Consider the following 22534-nt stretch of genomic DNA (forward strand, 5'->3'; position numbering starts at 1 on the left):
TTTTCAGAATGGGAAATGCTAGCTTCAAACTTTTCTACTGCGGCTTCCTAATCTCTCTGAGCCTTCACAAAGCTGAAGAGAGTGAGGGTCTTGCTCTGGATTAGGCTTTGGCTTAAGGGAATGTTGTGGTGATTTGATCTTCTATTCAGATCAGTAAAACTTTCTCCATATCAGAGATAAAGCTGTTTCGTTTATCATCCGTGTGTTCACTGGAGTAGCACTTCTGATTTTCCTTCAAGAATTTTTCCTTTGCATTCACAAGTTGACTAGCTATTTGGCATAAGAGGCCTAGCTTTCTGCCTATCCAGGCTTTCAGCATGCCTTCCTCACTGAGCTTAATCATTTTTAGTTTTTTATTTAAAGTGAGAGATGTGTGACTTTTCCTTTCACTTGAACACGTAGAGGCCATTTTAGGGTTACTAATTGGCCTAATTTCAATATTGTTATATCTCGGGGAATAGGGAGGCCCAAGGAAAGGGAGAGAGAGAGAGAACAGCTGTTCAGTAGAGCACTCAGAACATACACACATTTGCCGAACAAGTTCACTGTCTTATGTAGGTGGCATTTGCGGTGCCCCAAATCAGTGACAATAGTAACATCGAAGATCACTGATCACAGATCACCATAACAAATATGATAATAGTGAGAAGGTTTGAAATATTGTGAGAATTACCAAAATGTGACACAGATGTGAAGCGAGCAAACACTGTTGGAAAAATAGTGCCAATAGACTAGCTCAACACAGGGTTGCCACAAAGCTTCAATGTGTAAAAAACAGAATATATGGAAAACACAACAAACTAAAGCACAATAAAATGAGGTATGTTTGTAATAAAAATCATGGCTCTAAGATGATACTCCCCCCCCCAACCACATGGACAATTCTTAGTATCCATAAACCTATCTGAACCTAAAAGTGCAGAAGAGATTGGAAAAACAAAACAAAACAGAAAAAACTCATTAAGTCCTTATTGTTAAAATGTTGTACTCTGGGATAATGAAAGGCTTGTTGTCAAAACAATTCCAGGCATAATCTTTAGATATTACATCTAACATCAAATCATTTTCTTCAATACTGACCCTATCTTCGTAATAATGGAAGTATTCTGATTTTCCATAGTGCAGTCAACAAAAATTCTTTCAACTGGTAGAGACCAGTTAAAAATACTTCCTTAACTCCTTTAAAAAAATTACAGGCAAAGGTGCCAAGTAATGATCAAGACAATGACTGCATGATCATCACAGATTTTTTTCTATTTTGATGATTCAAATGACTACTTAATACTTACATTAAATACTGAAAGGGATTTAGCAATCTGAAATGCAATATTAATTGTGTTAAATATCTGTAACAAAAAAGAAAAATGAAACTCTAAACTAAGTACTTTACTCAGAAATGTGTTTAAAAAACAATTGGAATTAGTTTGGATTCAGTGGAACATGAATAAAAGCTAGGGAATCTTCTTGCTAAGTTTTCCCAATAACTTATAATTGATCAGAATCTTTAAGAGTATTTCCAAGAATGTTATTACTTTAAAATTCTTTTTTTTTTTTTTTACCAATTTTACCTGCTTTGACAAACTTTGGACTGATTCTGTCCCTACTTCCCAAACACTCCAAAATATTTTACTTTCTCATAAGTTGAAATGCTAACTATGTCAATTAGACAGTGGAAAACCTGACTTTAAAGCTCAGCTTTAGCTTATTATTACAGATAAACTGTGCACAAGTTTTAATAGTTACATAACTGACTCTGGCTTCTATTCCCATAGAAACTGAAATGAATTACCAAAAATGGGATATATGATAAAAGAATGCCTAATTTAAAACACCCTGTATTTGGTGATCTGGTATCAGATTTCAGAGAAGCAAGAAAAAAGTGACAGGTTGGCAGTTACGCTATTAGGAATTTTTTATAGGCTTTACCTTAGGCCTGCCAGCTGTATCTCTAGTTGCTAATATTTTTTATTATATGTCAAGTAAAATGCCTCTTTAGGAGAACCCAAAGAAAAATATGAATAAAATCTTAGTGGTTATTATAAATATGTGTACACACTTAAAATGTGAAGTAAATTATAGTCATATCTGCTGAAAATTACTGTTATAAATACTAGTACATTCCATAGTTGGGGAGGGGGGGAGTTGAACATGAGGAGTTTTAATATCAAGAGGAAAACAGTATTTTAACAGAATTTAGGAGTTGATTTTTTTCCACTAATATCAAGTACCTTGTTTTAACAAGGACTTGTTAAAACAATTCTTTTTCATGGAAATATAGGAGAAATAAATCTTCTGGTAAATTGTATATGCTGTCAACAAGAGATGTTACCAAATGTACCACAAAGAATGTATTTAAAGTATTTCATGATGTGAAGAAAAATAATAAAAAATATAAATAGAGGAACTGATAATATAGGTACAACCAAGTGTCTAGAAAGACATTTTCGTCTATAATGGCTTATAAAAGTAATCTTTAAGTCAACTGCATGAAGCTATGTCAAAACACTATCTGCTGGTACCTATATTTTTTAAAGATTTGTCTTAGGTAAACTGAAGATTCTGATATTTGTTAAATTCATGCAAGTTAGGCACACTTGAAGTTTGTGTTTAAGTTACATGTTCACATATTACATGTCACTTTGATTTATTCCACCAAGAACAAGTTCATGTGATTTAGTATCTTTCAAACCAGCCCACAAAGAAGTATTCATTATCAGAAATCATCAGATGAACCACAGCCTATTGAAAGAGTAGCATCCTCACCAGACTGATGATGCGTGTGGCGTCCAGATGCCTCCACAGACTGCCTTTGTTCATTGTCTGGAGAAGACAGCAAAGAAGTAGAATGAGGGCTTTCTGTAGAAGAGGATGTCGAATGAGCCTGAGCTGACACTGCAGCGGACGTAGAAGGCTGAAGAGACTGTTCAGCTGAAGGATCTACTTCCATTGCACTTTCCCCCACTTCCAAATCGGTACTTGACGGGACCGCAGGAAGAGCAGACACATCTGACTGGCTCGTTCCACCTTCAAAAAACACATGTTAATGCAAATTCAAATACTAACTGCTTTCCAAAACCAGCTACTCTAAAGAGATATGTTCAAGAAATATATGTACACTTGTACATACATGTACACACAAAGAAACACAATTTCAGGATATCAAACACAAACAGTGGTGGTTGGATCCCTTTGAGCAAATAGGCTAACCAAGAGGGGTAAAAATATATCTACAGAACACTGTTGTTAAAGTAATCAGTCTTTCAAGATCAATATGGTACCTTCATTTAGACAAAGCTAAATAATAGGTTGTAAAATGCCTATATATAAATAACATCTAGTCCCTTTAACTTGAAGATGATGATTCTGATTTAATGACTGGATAATCGGAGAATGGATTTTATTTATTTTTTTTTTTGAGAGAGAGCATGCACAAGACCGGGGGTGGGAGGGCAAACGGAGAGAGAGAATCTTCAGCAAGCTCCACGGCAAGCACAGAGCCCCCACACAGGGCTCATTCTCATGACCCTGAGGATCATGACCTGAGCCGAAATCAAGAGTCAGACACTTAACCGACTGAGCCACCCAGGGGCCCAGGAGAATGAATTTTATTGATATATTTCCATTCCATAACATAATGTCTTTCGTAAATATGTAAGAAAAATTTTATTGGGAAGAGTAAAGTTACAAATAGGTCAGAATAAGATTAAGTTCCTGATTCCTACTTCATTAGCAATAATGTCTCAACCACTAAACTAACATGATGCAGTCATGGTTTTAAAAGGCTTGAGTGTCTACTATGTCTTATGCTAGGCTTTGTGCTATCTGCAAAAGAATAATTAGGAATAGTCCATAAACATTAACAATTTTCCCTCAAGTCTAGATGTTATTAAAAGAAAGATGGAATGGACTAATCCAGTTCATGTCTTGCAAAATACAACTATCAGAGATTATGAAGTTTTCTCTTTTAATCACCATGATTTAAATATTTCTTATTTTAAATTTAAGCACAAATTCAACTTTTTTTTTTTAAGATTTTTTTTTTAAAGATTTTATTTATTTATTTGAGAGAGAGAATGAGAGAGAGAGAGAGCACAAGAGAGGGGAACAGGAGAGGGAGAAGCAGACTCCCCGCCGAGCAGGGAGTCCGACACGGGACTCGATCCCGGGACTCCAGGATCATGACCTGAGCCGAAGGCAGTCGCTTAACCAACTGAGCCACCCAGGCGCCCCTAAAGATTTTTAAAAAAATTTTTATTTATTTGACAGAAACAGCGAGAGAGGGAACACAAGCAGGGGCAGTGGGAGAGGGAGAAGCAGGCCTCCCGCAGAGCAGGGAGCCCGACGCGGGGCTCGATCCCAGGACCTTGGCACCATGACCCGAGCCGAAGGCAGACGCTTAACAACTGAGCCACCCTGGTGCCCCCAAATTCAACAACTCTTAAGCAAATCCACAGTCCAAGGAATTTTTTAAAAAGTTAATTGAAATGAGGAGTTAACAAGAATCATTTATGGAAAAATTCAATATAATTTTTTATTTTGGGTTTTTGAAACAATTAGGAGTTAACTTTTATACTCCTCATTTTTGACAGAGATAAGTAACTTGCCCAAGACCCCAAAGCTAGAAAGTAGTGAACCAAGATATGAAAACAAGTCAGCTAATACTAGAAACAGCAATTAATAACCAATGCCTAAGTAACATAAAGGAGAAACTATTCCATTATATAAAACTTTTTATCTACAGAGTTTTATATATTTCCATTCTCAGAATGCATACAAAAATATATTGGGATATATGAGAGAAATACCAGACTTTCTTACTTTTCTTGAGAAAAGCAAAGAATAAGGGCTAGGTCTACTGGAACATGAAGGGACAAATACCTAATACCCTTGGTCCTCTACTGCTTCACATAATATAGTTAAGAACCTATGATTACTACAGATATAAAATGATATAAATGGAATGACATAAATAAAACAAACGTCAATAAAACAGCTTTTGCCAGCTTTTGGTTGACTTTAATTAAGAAGAAAAATTACCTCTTGGTCGAGATCTTCCTCGTCCTCCATTGCTTTGTGCAACCTCACTTGCTTCTTCAAACCACCTTGATAACATGTCAGACATTCTCTGCATCAGTGACACATTGGGACTTTGCTCACCTATCACAATACAGGTCTTATCAGTGAATCAGTAGTAAGTCAGGATCTTTCATTAACGTAAAAACCCAGATTTTAAGGCCTTTAAAATGAGAGCATTTAAAAAAAAAAGAATCAAATTGCCTAAATAAATTCTATGAATGTATAAAAATCTATTAGAGCTATCATCACATTTCATAGTAAATGTCTATGTAAGTGACTCTCCATCTGTATTTTGAGTTCCTTAAGAATAGGATTTACATCTCCTGCATCTTTGTCCATTCTTAGGTACCTCCACACCTCCGACCCTGACCCCAACCCACATCTTTATTTCCACTAGTGCACAGCTAGGAAGAGCTCATGAATTGTAAATTGAACCGATTAAAAGAAAGGTTTGCCCTCTCACTTAAATTTCCTTAAACTCAATTTATTTTCACCACACTATAAGCATATTCCATATATTTGAAATTAACAAAAACCAAAAAGTATTATATTTGTCTCTTCCCTCTACTCCTTTCCTCCTTCAAATATGAGTTTTCTCTTAAGGGAATTATCAAATTAAATATGACACCAAAACTGACAATTCTATTCTACAATCATATAATTTAAAATGCAAATCATTTGTTCTTGGATGTTCTGTGAAAATGGAATTTTACACTTTATTGCCTTTATATAACGTTGCTTTATATTTAAATATATATTATGATACCAAGGATAATATATTGGGGAATATGCTTTTGATGTTAAAAGAATTCACAAGTCATTAAAGTAAGATTTTGGCTACAGATCAACTATTAAAATACACACAGATTAATTCCATTTTAAAAGTGTACCATCTTAAAGCTCCCAAGGTAGTTTCTTATGCTTGTCAAAGGCACTTGATAAAAGGAAAAAAAATTTTTTACCTATTAGAAAACTCCTGGGTTAGAAATTGAAGAGTTTTCATTTCTCTTTATATCTAATAGGCAAAATTAAAGAAGTTTGATGATGTCCAGTGTTTTATATGGCAATGGGCATTCTCATACTTCCAGTAGGAATGTAAAGTAGTGCATTCATTTTGGAGGGCAATTTGATAGCTATCAAAATTAAAATGCACTATCCAGTGAACCAGTCGTTCATTCCACTTTTAGGAATTTATCCTCAGATACACTTGCACAAGCATGATAAGATACATGCACAAGGATATTTGTTTCAGCATCACTTATAATAGCAAAAAAACAAAAACAAGAACAGAAACAAATTAAAAGATTAATTTTTTAAATTTCATATTAGAAAAGGCTGACCAAAGCAGAGTTACCATCTCGTTCTCGTTCACTCTCAGGCCTCGCTCGGGGTCCAGTATCTGACCAATCACCACGAAGTCTCAAACGCTTCACTGGAGGCTGTCGTAACTAAAAGATGAAGAGAAAACTCATTTGCTCAAGTCTTAAAGCATGATTTAAGTCTAACAGATTCTTTCCATGCCCTTGCTTTCTTTATTGAGTACGCAAAAGAGATCCTAGGTCAAAATATGAAAGACAGCTCTTAAAATGATGGTATCTATTGATGGTACAGCCTACCCTTAACATGTTCACCCTAAAGAGTCTGAATGTAACTTTGAAATCATGTACATGTGACTTCTAATCACTTTACAGCTGACAACAGGAAAGTTATTTAACCACAATGAGCTAGAGTTTTCTATTACGATGATACATGTAGTCTAAAGTAAAGTACCTACACACCTGACAGTAGGAATTATCACTATTTTATTATTATTGACAGTTTACTCTCTGGGTCCTCCTATCCACTGCAACCCTTCACTACTCACCTCAGGGTCTCTACTCTACCTTGTTTCCCTCATTCTTGGCTAATAACTCTTCCTCCTACTTCACAGAAAATAAAGTCAGTCCTGCAGAAATGATAGTAATTTCTTCAGCTGCATTTTACAAACTTATCGATAGTCTACAACTTCTTAATTCCTTCTAACCTTTCTCAGAAGATATATTATTTTGTTTAAGCTTAATCTCTCCACTGTGCTTTTTATTTTATTCCTTCAGTTACTCAAGCACCTTGCTTTGACAATTACTCTTTCCCATACATACATTCATTTCCTCTCTCATTTCTTCCTTACAATATGCTGAAGGTTCTTACCATTTTGAACAAACAAAACACCTCAATTTTATACTTCTACCCAGCTATACTCTTTTCCCACATTTTCTGAAGCTTTATTGTCAAGCTTCTTGAAAAGAAGTCTATATTTAGTCCACCTTTATCTACCATTCCTCCCTCAGTTTACTGTAGTCACCTTACCTTCCCATCTTTCCACCGAATTCATTCTTACCAATATCACCAATGAGTGATCAATGGCTAAGTTCACTGATCAGTGATAAAATGATAAATAGTCAATTGCCAATTCAAATGGCACCTTCCACAACTTATTTCATTTGATGTCTATGGCACTTGACACTCTTGATCATTCTCTGTAACTTTTATATTTTTAACATTTTTTATAGAGATAACACACATACCATAATATTCACCCTTTTGAAGTATGTAAGTCAGTGGTACATATGCACAAAGCTGTGCAACCACTTGTACCACCACTAATTCCAGAACATTTTCATCAGCTCAAAGAGAAATCCTATAGCTGTGAGCAGCTGCTCCCCACTTCTCCTGCCACTCAGCTCCTGGTGACCACTAATCTACTTTCTATCTCTAGGGATATGCCCATTCTGCACATTTCATATAAATGGGATAGTATGTGGCCCTTTCTACCTGGCTTCTTTCACATGGCATAATATTTTCAAAGTTCATCCATGTTGCACCATCTATCTATTTCATTTCTTTTTATGGCTCAATAATATTCCATTATTTGGATATACCATATTTTGTTTATTCATTCATCAGTCTATGAACACTGAGTTGTTTCCACTTTTTGGCTGTTGTGAATAATGCTGCTATGAACATATGTGCAAGTTTTTATGGGGACATATGTTTTCAGTTCTCTTCAGTATATATCTAGAAATGGAATTGCTGGATCATATGATAACTCTATGTTTAACTTTTGAGGAACTGCCAAACTGTTTTCCAAAGCAGCTGCACCATTTTACATTCCTACCAGCAATGTGTGAAAGCTCCACTTTCGCCACATCTTCATCAACACTGTTACTGACTTTTTTTATTTTAGCCAACCTAGTAAGTGAGAAGTGGCATCTCACTGTGGTTTCGATATATTTTGGTTACTAGATTCTAAATCATAAATCAAATACATGATATACAAACATTTTTTCCCATTTTGTGGATCACTCCCTTTATTTTTATTTTTAACATAACATTCATTGATTTTTTTTTTCTGACAATTAAGCAGATTTTGATAGAAACTTGGTGACAGCTTAGTTGCAAATTTTCTGTTTTCTCCTGGAAACCATACTGAGCAACAAGATGCAAAAAAAAAAAATCTCTACACCCTCAGCAAAGAAGACAGAAAAAAAACCCTTACAAATTCCCTAAGTATGTAAATATAGCTAGAAGCAACAAAGAAGAGCAAAATCTGCACAGGAAGCCACAAGTGTGATACGGAATGATCAGAAGATTAGAGAAAGCCTAGTGTGGCAGCTGTCCACAATCTTAGACAAACAATCATTTCCAGAAACAGAGGGCCTCCCTCTGTATGTGAACTATATTTAGAATAGAAAAGAGCCCTGCTCCATAGTTATGAGAGAGGAATTTTATATTATACAAGCAAAGATCTAGTTTTATAACCTCAGCAACTATGTCTGGAGCAAGATCTTCAAGTTAAAAACAGGCCCAAGTTTGAGTTTTTGAGACAGGCAAAATAACCTAGCCAAGAATACTGAAAATGCTATAAGCAGTAATTCATTCAACAATTCATTCTGAGCACCTTCTATGTATCAGGCACTACTCTAGGTACTGGGAAAAAATCAATGGATAAATCATGCAAAAACCCCAATGTCCCAGAGTTTATAAACTAGTGGAGGAGATGAACAATACATGATAAAAAAGTAAAATATACAAAGAAAGTGTTAAGTGTTATGGGAAAAAAAACTAAGTAGACAGAAGATGGGCAGTACCAGGGAGTTAAGGGCTGCGATTTTAAACAGGGTGGTCAAGTAGGGCCTCGCTGAGAACGTGACAAGGGCGAAGATCTAAAATAGGGAAGAGAAGATGAAATCCAGATATGTGGGAAGACCATTTCATATGCAGTAAATGCAAAAGCCATAAGGGAGAAGCATGTTCAGGCTGCCTGAATAAGTCAGTAGAGGTGGCCAGAGCAGAGTACAGAAGTACTGAGAAAACAGTAGAAGTCACCAGAACCACATGATATAAGCTCTTGAATCCACTGTTGGGACCTTAGTTTTGCTTTGAGGAGATGGAGAGCCACTTGGGAATGTTGATCAGAAGAGTAGCATAATTTGACTTGGTTTTAAAGGATCACTGGGCTGCTATGTAGCTAAAGGACTGTGGCGCTAGGGGGTGAAAGTAGGGGGACTGGTTAAAAGCTACCACAATAATCTAGGACAGACAGTGAGGCCTTGGATCAGGGTAGTAGAGGTAGTCAGAATGGGAAATATTATTACAGATCTGGGATATGTATTTTCGGGACAAACCATGGGGACAGGAGAAAATGAGAGACTGGATTCAACAAAGTAGTCCAATAATGGGAGTGGGGCAGGTGGGGAAAATGTCAAATAGATATTAGAGGAAAAGGAAGACAGCAAAGACAATTAAAAAAAAAAGGGGGGTGGCGCCTGAGTGGCTCAGATGGTTAAGCGTCTGCCTTCGGCTCAGGTCATGATCTCGGGGTCCTGGGATCGAGTCCCACATTGGGCTCCCTGCTCAGTGGGAAGCCTGCTTCTCCCTCTCCCTCTGCCACTCCTTCTGCTTGTGCTCTTCTATATATCTCTCTGTCAAATAAATAAATAAAAATCTTTAAAAAAAAAGGAATACAAAAATATAGAAAAATGAGAAGTAAAAAAAATTAAATAAGAAAAAAATACTAAAGGGAAAAATGAAAGAAATTCTTAGAGGATTAAGAATTAAGAAAATATAAAAATATTTATTAAGAATTTGGAAAATATAAAAATATCATTAAAACAAAAAAATCACTATGTGAAACTGATTTATATCTTAAAATCCTGTTCAATCATTTCTTACATTTCTAATCAAAATATGTTATTCCTTCCTTTGCTCTACTTATATAGAACATAACTCTTATATATAATTCTATTAAGTTTTACATATTCATTTATTTATATCTCTATTTCCACTAAACCGTAAATTCCTGAGTGAGAGGCCATGTCTTTGTCACAGTCATCCTTGAGTTTCTTAAGTTTCTACAGGATCTAGTGTAAGTAGGTGCCCAATAAATATTTGGTGAGTTGAGTATGTCTGAACACTACTGTCAAGGATTTAGCATAAAACACTGAAGAAAAGGTGGTAAGCTTAAGAAGGGGACAGACTACTAATTTCTTCTTCTATATACACTTGTGAATTGGTTGGTTTATTATACTAAGCATGATTTATTTTTATAATTTTAATCCATTTTCAGAATTATTTTTCTTAATTTAGTTAATTCAACAAAGAATACTAAGAAAACCATATTTAGGATATAACCAAGTGATCATGACTCAGCCTCATTCACTCTGATGCAAACACATTTTGGCTAAGTACTCTATGGTATAAAAGTTGGTTGGCCCACTTAAACTGTTTCTGCATTTCCGACTTTCATTATGTAAGAGTCACAGAGCTGGACTGTACACTAGAGCACATATCTCAAGAGGAATTACATAGCAGCAACACAATGAAAGAGCAGATCTCATGTTCTCAGTAAGACCAATAAACTCAAAATAGCTTTCATTAGCCAGCATACCCTTTTCTTTGTCAATATCCTAATTCACTTAAAATACACTGGCACATTTAAAATCCCAAAAAATATTTATAAAGTTATCCTGATTTTCCCCTAATTTTATAGCCATCTAAACATGCAATCATAAGAACTGGATATACTTTTGGATATCACAGGAATTAGAAAATTGTTGTTCTTTATTAACTTTAAAATATGTTCACTAATAGGAGTTGGTCCAATACCAAAAAGTCACTAATAATTAATAAAGCAACAGTAATTTGAAAAACATTTACAAGCTAAACAGTAGAGTGATTAAACACAGGACATTAAAAAAAAAAGCCAAAGTGAAAAATATTTTGGAGAAAGAAGCTAAATGGGTTAAAACAAATATTATTCTATTGCTGCATACTTCAAGGATATATTATTTCTGGTTTTTACCTTTTGTAAATAAGAAGATGGTATGCTACTTTATTTTTTTAAATATTTTATTTTTAAGTAATCTCTATACCTATACTATGTGGGACTTGAACCCACAACCCCAAGATCAAGAGTCATATGCTCTACTGACTGAGCCTACAAGGCGCCCCAATCGTTCACTATTTTAGAGTCACCTAATTTTCAATATATAATATTATGTGTATATGGATCTATATATAATAGATATGAAATGCGATATATATACTTCAATAAGACTAAATGTTTATGTTCACCAACAGGATTTTACCTATTACCATTTACTATTCATATGTGGACAGCAATTCCCTCCTCTCCCCATTATGTGTGTGTATGTGTGTGTGTGTGTGTGTGTATATGTGTGTACATGTGTACTTTAACTTACCTTATTCTCACTTACTTATATGCATTTTGTAAAATGCACTTAGGGATGTAGGTTACTAGTTCTTAACTGTGACAGAGAAGCATGATCAGGAGAGAAGGGGATTGCTGTCCACATTTGAAATAGTAAATGGTAACAGATAATACTCCTACCTACTGGTGTGTAAACATAAACATTTAGTCTCTTGAGAGTTTATACATCCCACTTTTTATTATTTTAATTGTTTTTTCTAGAACTGGTAGAACTATTGATATTTCTTGCTTACTGCTGTGCATCCATAAAGTTAAAGAAACATTTTGCTATTAAATATTTTCTCTTTAAAAATATTTCACAACACTTTTTTCTAGAGCCTTATCCTTAATTATTAGCCCCTGTTCTTTCACATATATTCCATGTCCTTTTACAAAACCTAGACTATAAATACCTTGAAAATCAATTCTATTTTTTGAAGCCCTTCAGGCCTCAGGAGTCACTGAATTGGTGTTTTCTGAACTGAATGAAGAATATGGTTTTGGGTCAACTTACCTCTTCTCTTCTTTCTTCTGCAGAAGGAGTTTTAAGTTCTCGTGCTGTATCATCTTTTGGGTCAAAAAGATATATGTAATCTGAAGAGTAACTAACAAGAATCTCTTGGCCGTCCTCACTGTAACACAGGGATGTCACCCTGCAGGACTTATTATTAAGATGGGAAGGGATGAAACGGGCAACCATTCCAGTAGTTCCTCGACCTGCATAATTCCCTAAATAAGAAAACAGGAAGTCATATAAATTTTTTAAGAAAAACATTTTAAAAACTCTTAATCCGAATTATGAGATATGTGATTTAATGTAGCAATATAAATTCCAAACTATCATATTCTATTTCTAGAAGAGGCTCTTTTCTCAAGTCTGATTTTATAACAAAATAATAAAGAATATAGTATAAAGACTACATAGCTCCAAAAAAAATTTCCTGAGTGGCTGGAATTACATAGATTATATAAATGTTTTACAGATTAATAAATGTTTTATTAGAAATAGGAGTTATTTAATCAATTAAAATGATCTGTGATTATAGTTACACTAAATCATCTTCCAAAAATTTTCACCCAATGAAGATAATATAATTTTTATAATATAAACAGGTGAGCTTACATTTATTATTAGCATACTAGATAAAATAGTGCATTTTCCCTTTAAAATGATTTACTTTTTGCTTTAGGTTAAAAAAAATTTTTTTTAGTTTATTTATTTTTCTTAGTAATCTCTATATTCAACGTGGGGCTCAAATTCATGACCCTGAGATCAAGAGGTGCATACTCTTCTGACTGAGCCAGCCAGGCACCCTTATGTTTTTGAAAGATTTTTGATTGTCGTGAAATTTTCCTCTTATAAAACAACAGAGTGGGGACAGTATTCCAACTTTAATTAATTTTGGCAGTCATCAATATAATATAATAGGGAGGGGTCCAATTGGCATTTTGTGCCCCTGGACGTCTGGGAATGCTAAATTCTAAGAGTCTCACAAAACTGTATAATACTGCACAAGGAGATCTTGTCCTGCCCAAAATGTCAATTGTGTCCCATCTGTTGAAAAAGAATAATTTAGCCTATAATTTCATCTTATATTACTACTGTTTCCCCTAAAAGCACATATCCAAATCAATAAGATTTCTCAGAGTTCCAAAAAACAAAACAATAAAACACCTAGTCTTCCTTTTTATTTTAATCTTTTTTTTTCTTTTTAAGAGAGAGAGTATGCACATGAGTGAGGGGAGGGCAGAGGGAGAGGGAGAGAGAATCTCCATGTCCAGCGTGGAGCCCAACTCAGGGCTCGATCTCATGACCCTGAGATCATGATGTGAACTGAAATCAAAAGTTGGATGACCAAAATGATTGAGCCACCCAGGCACCCCCAACCTAGTCTTCCCATTTCAATAATTTATGTCCATTTTTACTGGAAATAAATAGACACTGAGATTGACATTGTTAGTTTCTGGCCAAATCCACTTTTATTTTTAGCAATATAAAACATGTGAAGATGTATAAATGTATGTATATTTGGTGGGTGTATGGGTATATAATCTTGGCCTTCCATTACTGAGAAAATGCTAATAAGCTGGCTTTAAATTGAGTATTTCAGAGGTGGTTTCACCCCATAATGGATGAGGAGCAAATGAGGAGTTCAAGAGAGATTCAACTTCAGTGCTGCAGCATCACTAATAGTACTTAACTGGGCATAAACAAATGCTGTACATGAACATATACCCAAGTCACTGTTCTTCCCTAACTTTCCTCTCTACCACAAAGAGAAATTAGGAAAGCCAAGTGTTGTGAGCTGATAGTGTCCCCTCCCTCCCCAAGTTCATGTCCATCTGGAACTCAAAATGATTCTGGAATATTAGGAAATAGGGTCTTTGCAGATGTAATAAGGTCATACTGCATTAGGGTGGGCCCTAGATCCAATATGACTGGTGTCCTAATAAGAAGAGGAAAATCTGGATTCAGATATATACAGGGGAGGATGGCATGTACCTGTGGAAGCAGACAGTGAAAGGAAACATTTAAAAGCCAAAACTGGGGGTGCCTGAGTGGCTAAGTTGGTTGGGCATCTATCTGCCTTTGGCTCGGGCCCTGATCTCAAGGTCCTGGGATCGAGCCTTACGTTGAGCTCTCTGCTCAGCGGGGAGTCTACTTCTCCCTCTCACTCTCCCTCTGTGCTCTCTGTCTCTAATAAATAAATCTTTTTTAAAAATAAATTAAAAAATAATTAATCAATTAATTAAAAGCCAAAACTGCCAGCAACCACCAGAAGCCTGTAACACCCTGATTTTAGACATCTAACCCCCAGAAATGTGAGAATCAATTTCTGTTATCTTAAGCCACCCAATTTGTGGTAATTTATTATGACAGCCCTAGGAAACTAATACATCAACTGTCACAACTTTTTAAAGTGATAAACTACAAAAGTATCACCTTGATAGGGCCATAAAAACTTGGTAAAATGCTATTTTTATGTATGTATGCTACATGCCCAGCATGGAGTCCAACTCGGGGCTTGAACTCACAACCCTGAGATCAAGACCTGAGCCGAGATCAAGAGTCAGATGCTTGGGACACCTGGGTGGCTCAGTCAGTTAAGCGTCAGCCTTTGGATCAGGTCCTGCATCGGGCTCCTTGCTCAGTGGGGAGCCTGCTTCTCCCTGTCTGCTGCTCCCCTGCTTGTGCTCTCTCTCTCTCTCTTTGACATAATAAGTAAATAAAATCTTAAAAGAAAAAAAGTCAGATGCTTAACTGAGATACCCAGGTGCCCTAGTAAAATGCTATTTCTTATAATAATCCATATTGTTTAAATACTTACTGAATTTATTTTAAATATTTACTGAATTTTATGAAACTAATGAAATTTTTGAACTGCAAATATGTCATAAGATTTATTCTCTGAACTGACAGAATCGTGTATTTTCTCTAATATACAGCTTTTCACCTGTGGCTCTTGTGCCCAGCATTCGCCGATCATATATTCGTACTGAGCTATCTGAACAACCAACAGCAAGATAATATGGTATTGGTGGACAAATAGCTACAGATGTGGCAGCACGTCGGCAGTTAATTAAAATATCCTATAAAAGATAAAACAACACCAGTTACACACAGCATTGCCATAGAGAGGTTACTCTAAAGATTTAAAACATTGAAATATTTTAACATTTAAACATTTTCCTTCTATTTAGAAGAAAATAACCTTTTTCAGAAATCCTAACTCAGTATGATAATGAGAAGGGAAAACAGCATGGTTTTCTTTTAATTTATTTTTCAGATTTCTATCAGTGTTTCCAACAAATTCAGCTTCTGTGAGGCCAAAATAAATAAACTCAGTCAATATTCCTCCTCGGCAGTTTATTCCTCTAAGGGAAATTCTTTTTTTCTTTACAGTTTGCTACACAACTTCAACACTGACTTCTAATACAATATTGTACATTTTCCTTATAAACCGATCAAAATAAAAAATACACACAGAAATATAAATTTAATTAGCGGTTGAAAAAACAATATTTGAGTAATGCAAATTGCATTTTGAAGAGAAAAAATAAAAATCACTCCCAAATATAAGACTAAAACACTGAGTAATTATGCTAGATCAGCAAAATTTAATACAATCAAATTCACCCATAAGCTTATAACCCAGAGATAACTTACTGTCCAATTTTAATTATAATCTTAATTTTTTGTCATTTATATAAAAATTTAATACTTACATCTTTGCAATCTTCTTTTGTGCAGCTAGTTTTGATGCGTGTATCAAACCACCGAACAGTTCCATCTTCACCACAAGAGAGAAAAGTATATGGGTCATTGGGTACAGTCATAATCTGTAGATGAAAACGAAAGCACAGGTAATGCTATTAAACTTTTAAACAGATGGCTTTGAAAGACATTACTATTATTTTATAAAATAAAATAAAGAATAAAGAAGTAAAACTGTTTTTATATTCATAGACAATTTGATCATCTAAGAAGAAAATCCTATGTAATTAATTTTTAAAATATTTATTAGAATAAGTGAATTTAGAAACGTTGCAGGATACAAGGTCAGTATATAAAAATCAACTGTATGTCTATATACTAGCAACAAAACCATTAGAAATTGAAAATTTAAAAATAATAACATTTACAATAACATGAAAAATATAAAATGCTTAACGATATATAAGACATATAACATTGAAAATTATAAAACATTACTGAATAAAATTAAAGTCCTAAATAACAGGAGATAAACTGTGTTCATGGATTGGGAGATTTAATATTGTCAATTCTCCCTAAATTGATACATAGATTTCAAATAAATTCCAGCAAGATTTTTGGTACAAATGACAATTTGATTATCAAATTCATGTGGAAATACAAAAGACCTAAAATACCTTAAGTAATGTTGCAAAAGAAGAACAAAGGACTTATAGTACTGGCTTCAAGAGTTACTATAAAGCTATAGTAATTAAAATAGTGTGATAGAGGCTTAATGATAAATCACTGGAAAAGAATAGGTACTGACCAAAAATAGATGAAAATACATATGGCCAAATGATTTATGATGGTGCAAAGAAAATTCAGTGGAGAAAGAACAGTGTCAGAAAACTGGATATCCATATGCAAAATAATGAACTTTCAAGCAGTACTTCATACTTTCTTTAAAAATTAACACAACAGGGGCGCCTGGGTGGCTCAGTCGGTTAAGCGGCTGCCTTCGGCTCAGATCATGATCTCAGGGTCCTGGGATCGAGCCCCATGTTGGGCTCCTTGCTCAGCGGGGAGCCTGCTTCTCCCTCTGCCTGCCATTCCCCCTGCTTGTGCTTGCTCTCTGTCTCTCTCTCTCTCTCTCTTGCTCTCTGTGTCAAATAAATGAATAAAAAACCTTTAAAAAAAAATTAACACAACATGAAAAACTAATGATGTATGGTGATTAACATAATAAAATAAAATAAAAATAATAAAGGGTAAAAAAAAATTAACACAACATGGATCATTGATCTAAGTGTAAAACATAAAACTATAAAACTTCTAGGAAAAAATCTTTGTGACTTTTGGTTAAACAAAGATTTTTAGATATAACATTGGTCCATAAAAACAAAGAACTTTGATAAAATGGGCTTCCTGAAAATTAAGAACCTCTTTTGGAAGGACGTTAAGAAAATGAGAAGACAAGCCACTGAGTAGAAGGAAAAAATTATAAATCAATACCTGAAAAATACCCAAAACATATTTTAAAAATCCCTCAAAACTCAATAATGAGAAATAATCCCTCAAAACAGACAATTCACCAAATACATAAAGATGATAAACAAGCACATAAAAAGTATGCTCAACATCATTAGATAATGGGGAAATGAAAGTTAATAACACAAGAGATTCCATTATGTATCTATTAGGATATCTAAAATAAAAAAGATTGACCATAGCAAGTGTTAAAAGGATGCAGAACAACTGGAACTGTCAGGCAGTGCTTATAGAAATGTAAAATGATACAACCACTCTGGAAAACAGTACAGCAGTTTCTTAAAAAGTTACACTTATACTTCTAATATAACTCAGTCATACCATTCCTAGGTGTTTACCAAAGAGAAATGAAAGTACATGTCCATATAAAGACATTTATACAAATATTCAAAATAGCTTTATTTGTAAAAGCCCAAAACTAGAAACAACCCAAATATTTATCCAAAGATGAAATATAAAGAAACTGTGATGTATCTCTATAAAGGAATACAACTCAGAAAGAAAAAGTTAGTTATTGATACTCTAAACAAGATGAATGAATCTCAAACATGAGTATTATGCTAAGTGAAAAAAATCAGACCAAAGGAAGAATACATATACTTTGATTATATAATCTCATTCATATGTAATTCCACAAAATATATAAACGAATCTACAGTAATTAAAAGATCAGTCATTTCCCAAGGATGTGGGGGTAAGTAAGGACAAGAGAGAGGGAAGAAAAAAGGGAATAAGGAAATTCTTGGATATAATGGATATATCCATTATCTTGACTATGGAAATGATTTCAAGGGACAATAAATTGTCAAAACTTACCAAACTGTATATTTTAAATGTATGCAGTTTGTGATATGTCAATTAAACATCAATAAAGAACTTTCTAAATTCAACATCCATTCAGAAGGGATTAGGAACAGAAGGGAATTTCCTTAATCTGATAAAAAAGCATCTATGAAAAATACTTTTGCAAATATGAGACCTAATGCGAAAATGGGAAAACCTTTCCCTGTGAGATCAGGAACTAAGAAAGGCAATCTGCTATCAACATTTCATTTAAAGATTACATTTGAGGTACTAACCAGTGCAGTAAGTCAAGAAAAAGAAGCAAAGGTATATAAGTTGAAAACAAAGAAAAATGTCATAATGCAAAAAAGATATGACTGTGTAGATAGAAAATCCACAAGAATCTATAGTTGAATTATGAGAATTAATAAGTGAATAAAAAGATAGCTAGTTTTAAAATATTATAGTCAATTGTATTTTTTATACATTACAAAATTATATTTTTTATACAGTAACATTTAAAAACTAAAAAAGATAAATTTACAATAGTACTAAAATATCAAATACTTAAAAAATTTTAAGGAAATTTGTACAGTAATGCCACATTAAAAATTATAAAATATTAGTGAGAGAAATTAAAAACCTTAGTAAATACAAAAATAGATCATCCTCATTGATTGGAAAATACAATAATTGTATTAGTTTGCCCTGAATTTATCCATTCCTAGTTTGTTGAGAGTTTTTATTGTGAAGGAAATTACCTCAATCTAATAAAGACCATATATAGAACCTCACAGTTAACATCATATTCAATGGTGAAACACTGAAAGCTTATTCACTAAGATCAGGAATAAGGCACGAATGCCCCCTCTCATCATGTCTATTCAATATAGTATTGAAGTTCTAGCTAGAGCAATCAGGCAAGGAAAAAAAAAAAAGCATTGAAATTAGAAAGGAAAAGGTAAAATTATTTGTTTGCAGATGATATGATCCTACATGTAGAAAACGCTAAAGATTCCAATACAAAATACTGTTAGAATAAATGAATACAGCAAAGCTGCAGGTTACAAAAATCAACACACAAAAAAGAGTTTTTTCTATACACTAACCATGAACAATCTGAAAAGAAAATTAAGAAAACAATCCCATTTACAATAGCTATCTTCAACAAATATATGGAATGGGAGAACATGCAAACTCTGTATCGATAAGGCATTAATACCCGAAATATATAAAGAACCCCTTCAACTCAACAAGAACAAAAAAGCAATCCAATTTAAAATGGGCAAAGGACTTCAACAGACATTTCTCCAAAAAAGATATACAAATGACCAAGAAGCACACAAAGAGATACTCAACATCCCTAATTATTAAGGAATGTGAATCAAAACCACAATGAGATACCTCCTCACACCCATTAAGATGGTCACTCTTGAAAAAATAAATAAATAAATAACAAATGTTGACAAGAATGTGTAAAAATTGGAACCCTTATGCACTGTTGTTGGTAATGTAAAATGGAACAGCCACTATGGAAAACAGTAAAGGAGGATCCTTAAAAAATAAAAAATAAGGGGCACCTGGGTGGCTCAGTCTGTGGAACGTCCAACTTTTGATTTTGGCTTGGGATGTGATCTCAATGTCATGGGATCGAGTCCTGCATCAGACTCGAAGCTTGGCAGGGAGTCTGCTTGAAATTCTTTCCTTTCCCCTCTGCCTCTCCCCCTTGTGCTCGTGCTCGCTCCCTCTCTAAAATAAATAAATCTTTTTAAAAAATTAAAAATAGAATTATATGATCCAGCAAACCTACTTCTGGGTATATACATCCAAAAAATGTAAAACAGGATCCCAAAGAGATATTTGCACCCCAATGTTCATTGCAGCATTATTCACAATAACCAAGAGGTGGAAGCAGCCCAAATGTCCATTGACAAGTAAACGGATTGTATGGTGTATATATATACAATGGGAGAGAATTAAGCCTTAGAAAAGAAGCAAATCCTGCCATAGATTGACATGGATGAACCTTGAGGACATTATGCTAACTAAAATAAACCAGTCACAAAAATACAAATACTGCATGATTGTACTTATATGAGGTATCTAAAATAATCAAACTCAGAAACAAAAATGGAGGTTCCAAGGGGAGAGGGGAAGAGGAATAGCAGAACTGTTCAATGGATAGAGTTTCAGTTTTGAAAAAATATTCCAACTACAGTGTATATGTATTCAGCAAAAAACACCTTTGGCAAATGGGTATATACTGTTAAAATGTCCTTATAGAGAATGCCTCTTTGTATGCTATTTGGGATTCTGATTTAATTTTCCAAGAAATAAATTATGTTAATACAAAAATCCATACAGACAGGATATAAAATCAACACACAGAAATCAGTTGCATTTCTATACACTACCACCAAGACAGAAGAAAGAGAAATTAAAGAGTCGATCCCATTTACAATTGCACCCAAAACCATAAGATACCTAGGAACAAATCTAACCAGAGGCAAAGAATCTAGACTCAGAAAACTATAGAATACTCATGAAAGAAACTGAGGAAGACACAAAGAAATGGAAAAATGTTCCATGCTCATGGACTGGAAGAACAAATATTGTGAAAATGTCTATGCTACCTAGAGCAATCTACATATTTAATGCAATCCCCATCAAAATACCATCCACTTTTTTCAAAGAAATGGAACAAATAATCCTAAAATTTGTATGGAACCAGAAAAGACCCCGCATAGCCAGAGGAATGTTGAAAAAGAAAAGCAAAGCCGGCGGCATCACAATTTTGGACATCCAGCTCTATTACAAAGATGTCATCACCAAGACAGTATGGTACTGGCACAAAAACAGACACATACATCAATGGAACAGAATAGAGAGCCCAGAAATGGACCCTCAACTCTATGGTCTACTCATCTTCGACAAAGCAGGAAAGAATGTCCAATGGAAAAAAGACAGTCTCTTCAACAAATGGTGTTGGGAAAATTGGACAGCCACATGCAGAAGAATGAAACTGGACCATTTCCTTACACCACACACAAAAACAGACTCAAAATGGCTGAAAGACCTCAATGTGAGACAGGAGTCCATCAAAATCCTAAAGGAGAACACAGGCAGCAACCTCTGTGACCTCAGCCGCAGCAACTTCTTCCTAGAAACATCACCAAAGGCAAGGGAAGCAAGGGCAAAAATGAACTGTTGGGACTTCATCAAGATAAAAAGCTTTTGCACAGCAAAAGAAACAGTCAACAAAACCAAAAGACAACCGACAGAATGGGAGAAGATATTGGCAAATGACATATCAGATAAAGGGCTAGTATCCAAAATCTATAAAGAACTTATCAATCTCAACACCCAAAGAACAAAGAATCCAATCAAGAAATGGGCAGAAGACATGAACAGACATTTTTCCAAAGAAGACATCCAAATGGCCAACAGACACATGAAGAAGTACTCAACATTGCTCGGCATCAGGGAAATCCAAATCAAAACCTCAATGAGATACCATCTCACACCAGTCAGAATGGCCAAAATTAACAAGTCAGGAAACGACAGATGTTGGCGAGGATGTGGAGAAAGGGGAACCCTCCTACACTGCTGGTGGGAATGCAAGCTGGTACAGCCACTCTGGAAAACAGTATGGAGGTTCCTCAAAAAGTTGAAAATAGAGCTACCCTACAACCCAGCAACTGCACTACTGGGTATTTACCCTAAAGATACAAATGCAGGGATCTTAAGGGGTACGTGCACCCCGATGTTTATAGTAGCAATGTCCACAATAGCCAAACTGTGGAAAGAGCCAAGATGTCCATCAACAGATGAATGGATCAAGAAGATGTCATATATATATACAATGGAATATTATGCAGCCATCAAAAAAATGAAATCTTGCCATTTGCAACAACCTGGATGGAACTAGAGGGTATTATGCTAAGCGAAATAAGTCAATCAGAGAAAGACAATTATCATATGATCTGATATGAGGAATTCTTAACCTCAGGAAACAAACTGAGGGTTGCTGGAGTGGTGGCGGGGTGGGAGGGATGGGGTGGCTGGGTGATGGACGTTGGGGAGGGTATGTGCTATGGTGAGCGCTGTGAATTATGTAAGACTGAATCACAGACCTGTACCTCTGAAACAAATAATACATCATGTGTTAAAAAAAAAAAAAA

At 34.7% G+C, this 22534-nt stretch overlaps 1 protein-coding gene across 1 annotated transcript in view; it reads right to left on the bottom strand.

Moving 5' to 3' along the window:
* Positions 1-22534, bottom strand: part of DCAF6 (DDB1 and CUL4 associated factor 6) — a 130323-nt gene that overhangs the window by 66529 nt on the left and 41260 nt on the right. Inside the window, exons 6-11 of the mRNA XM_044916197.1 lie at positions 16052-16165; positions 15280-15415; positions 12339-12553; positions 6431-6524; positions 5038-5157; positions 2764-3024 (exon numbers count right to left, since the gene is read on the bottom strand). Coding sequence (XP_044772132.1) covers positions 2764-3024; positions 5038-5157; positions 6431-6524; positions 12339-12553; positions 15280-15415; positions 16052-16165 — 940 coding nt within the window. The remainder of the gene's footprint in view (positions 1-2763; positions 3025-5037; positions 5158-6430; positions 6525-12338; positions 12554-15279; positions 15416-16051; positions 16166-22534) is intronic.

The sequence above is a fragment of the Neomonachus schauinslandi genome, chromosome 6 (genome assembly GCF_002201575.2).
Source record: "Neomonachus schauinslandi chromosome 6, ASM220157v2, whole genome shotgun sequence".
Classification (NCBI taxonomy): domain Eukaryota; kingdom Metazoa; phylum Chordata; class Mammalia; order Carnivora; family Phocidae; genus Neomonachus; species Neomonachus schauinslandi.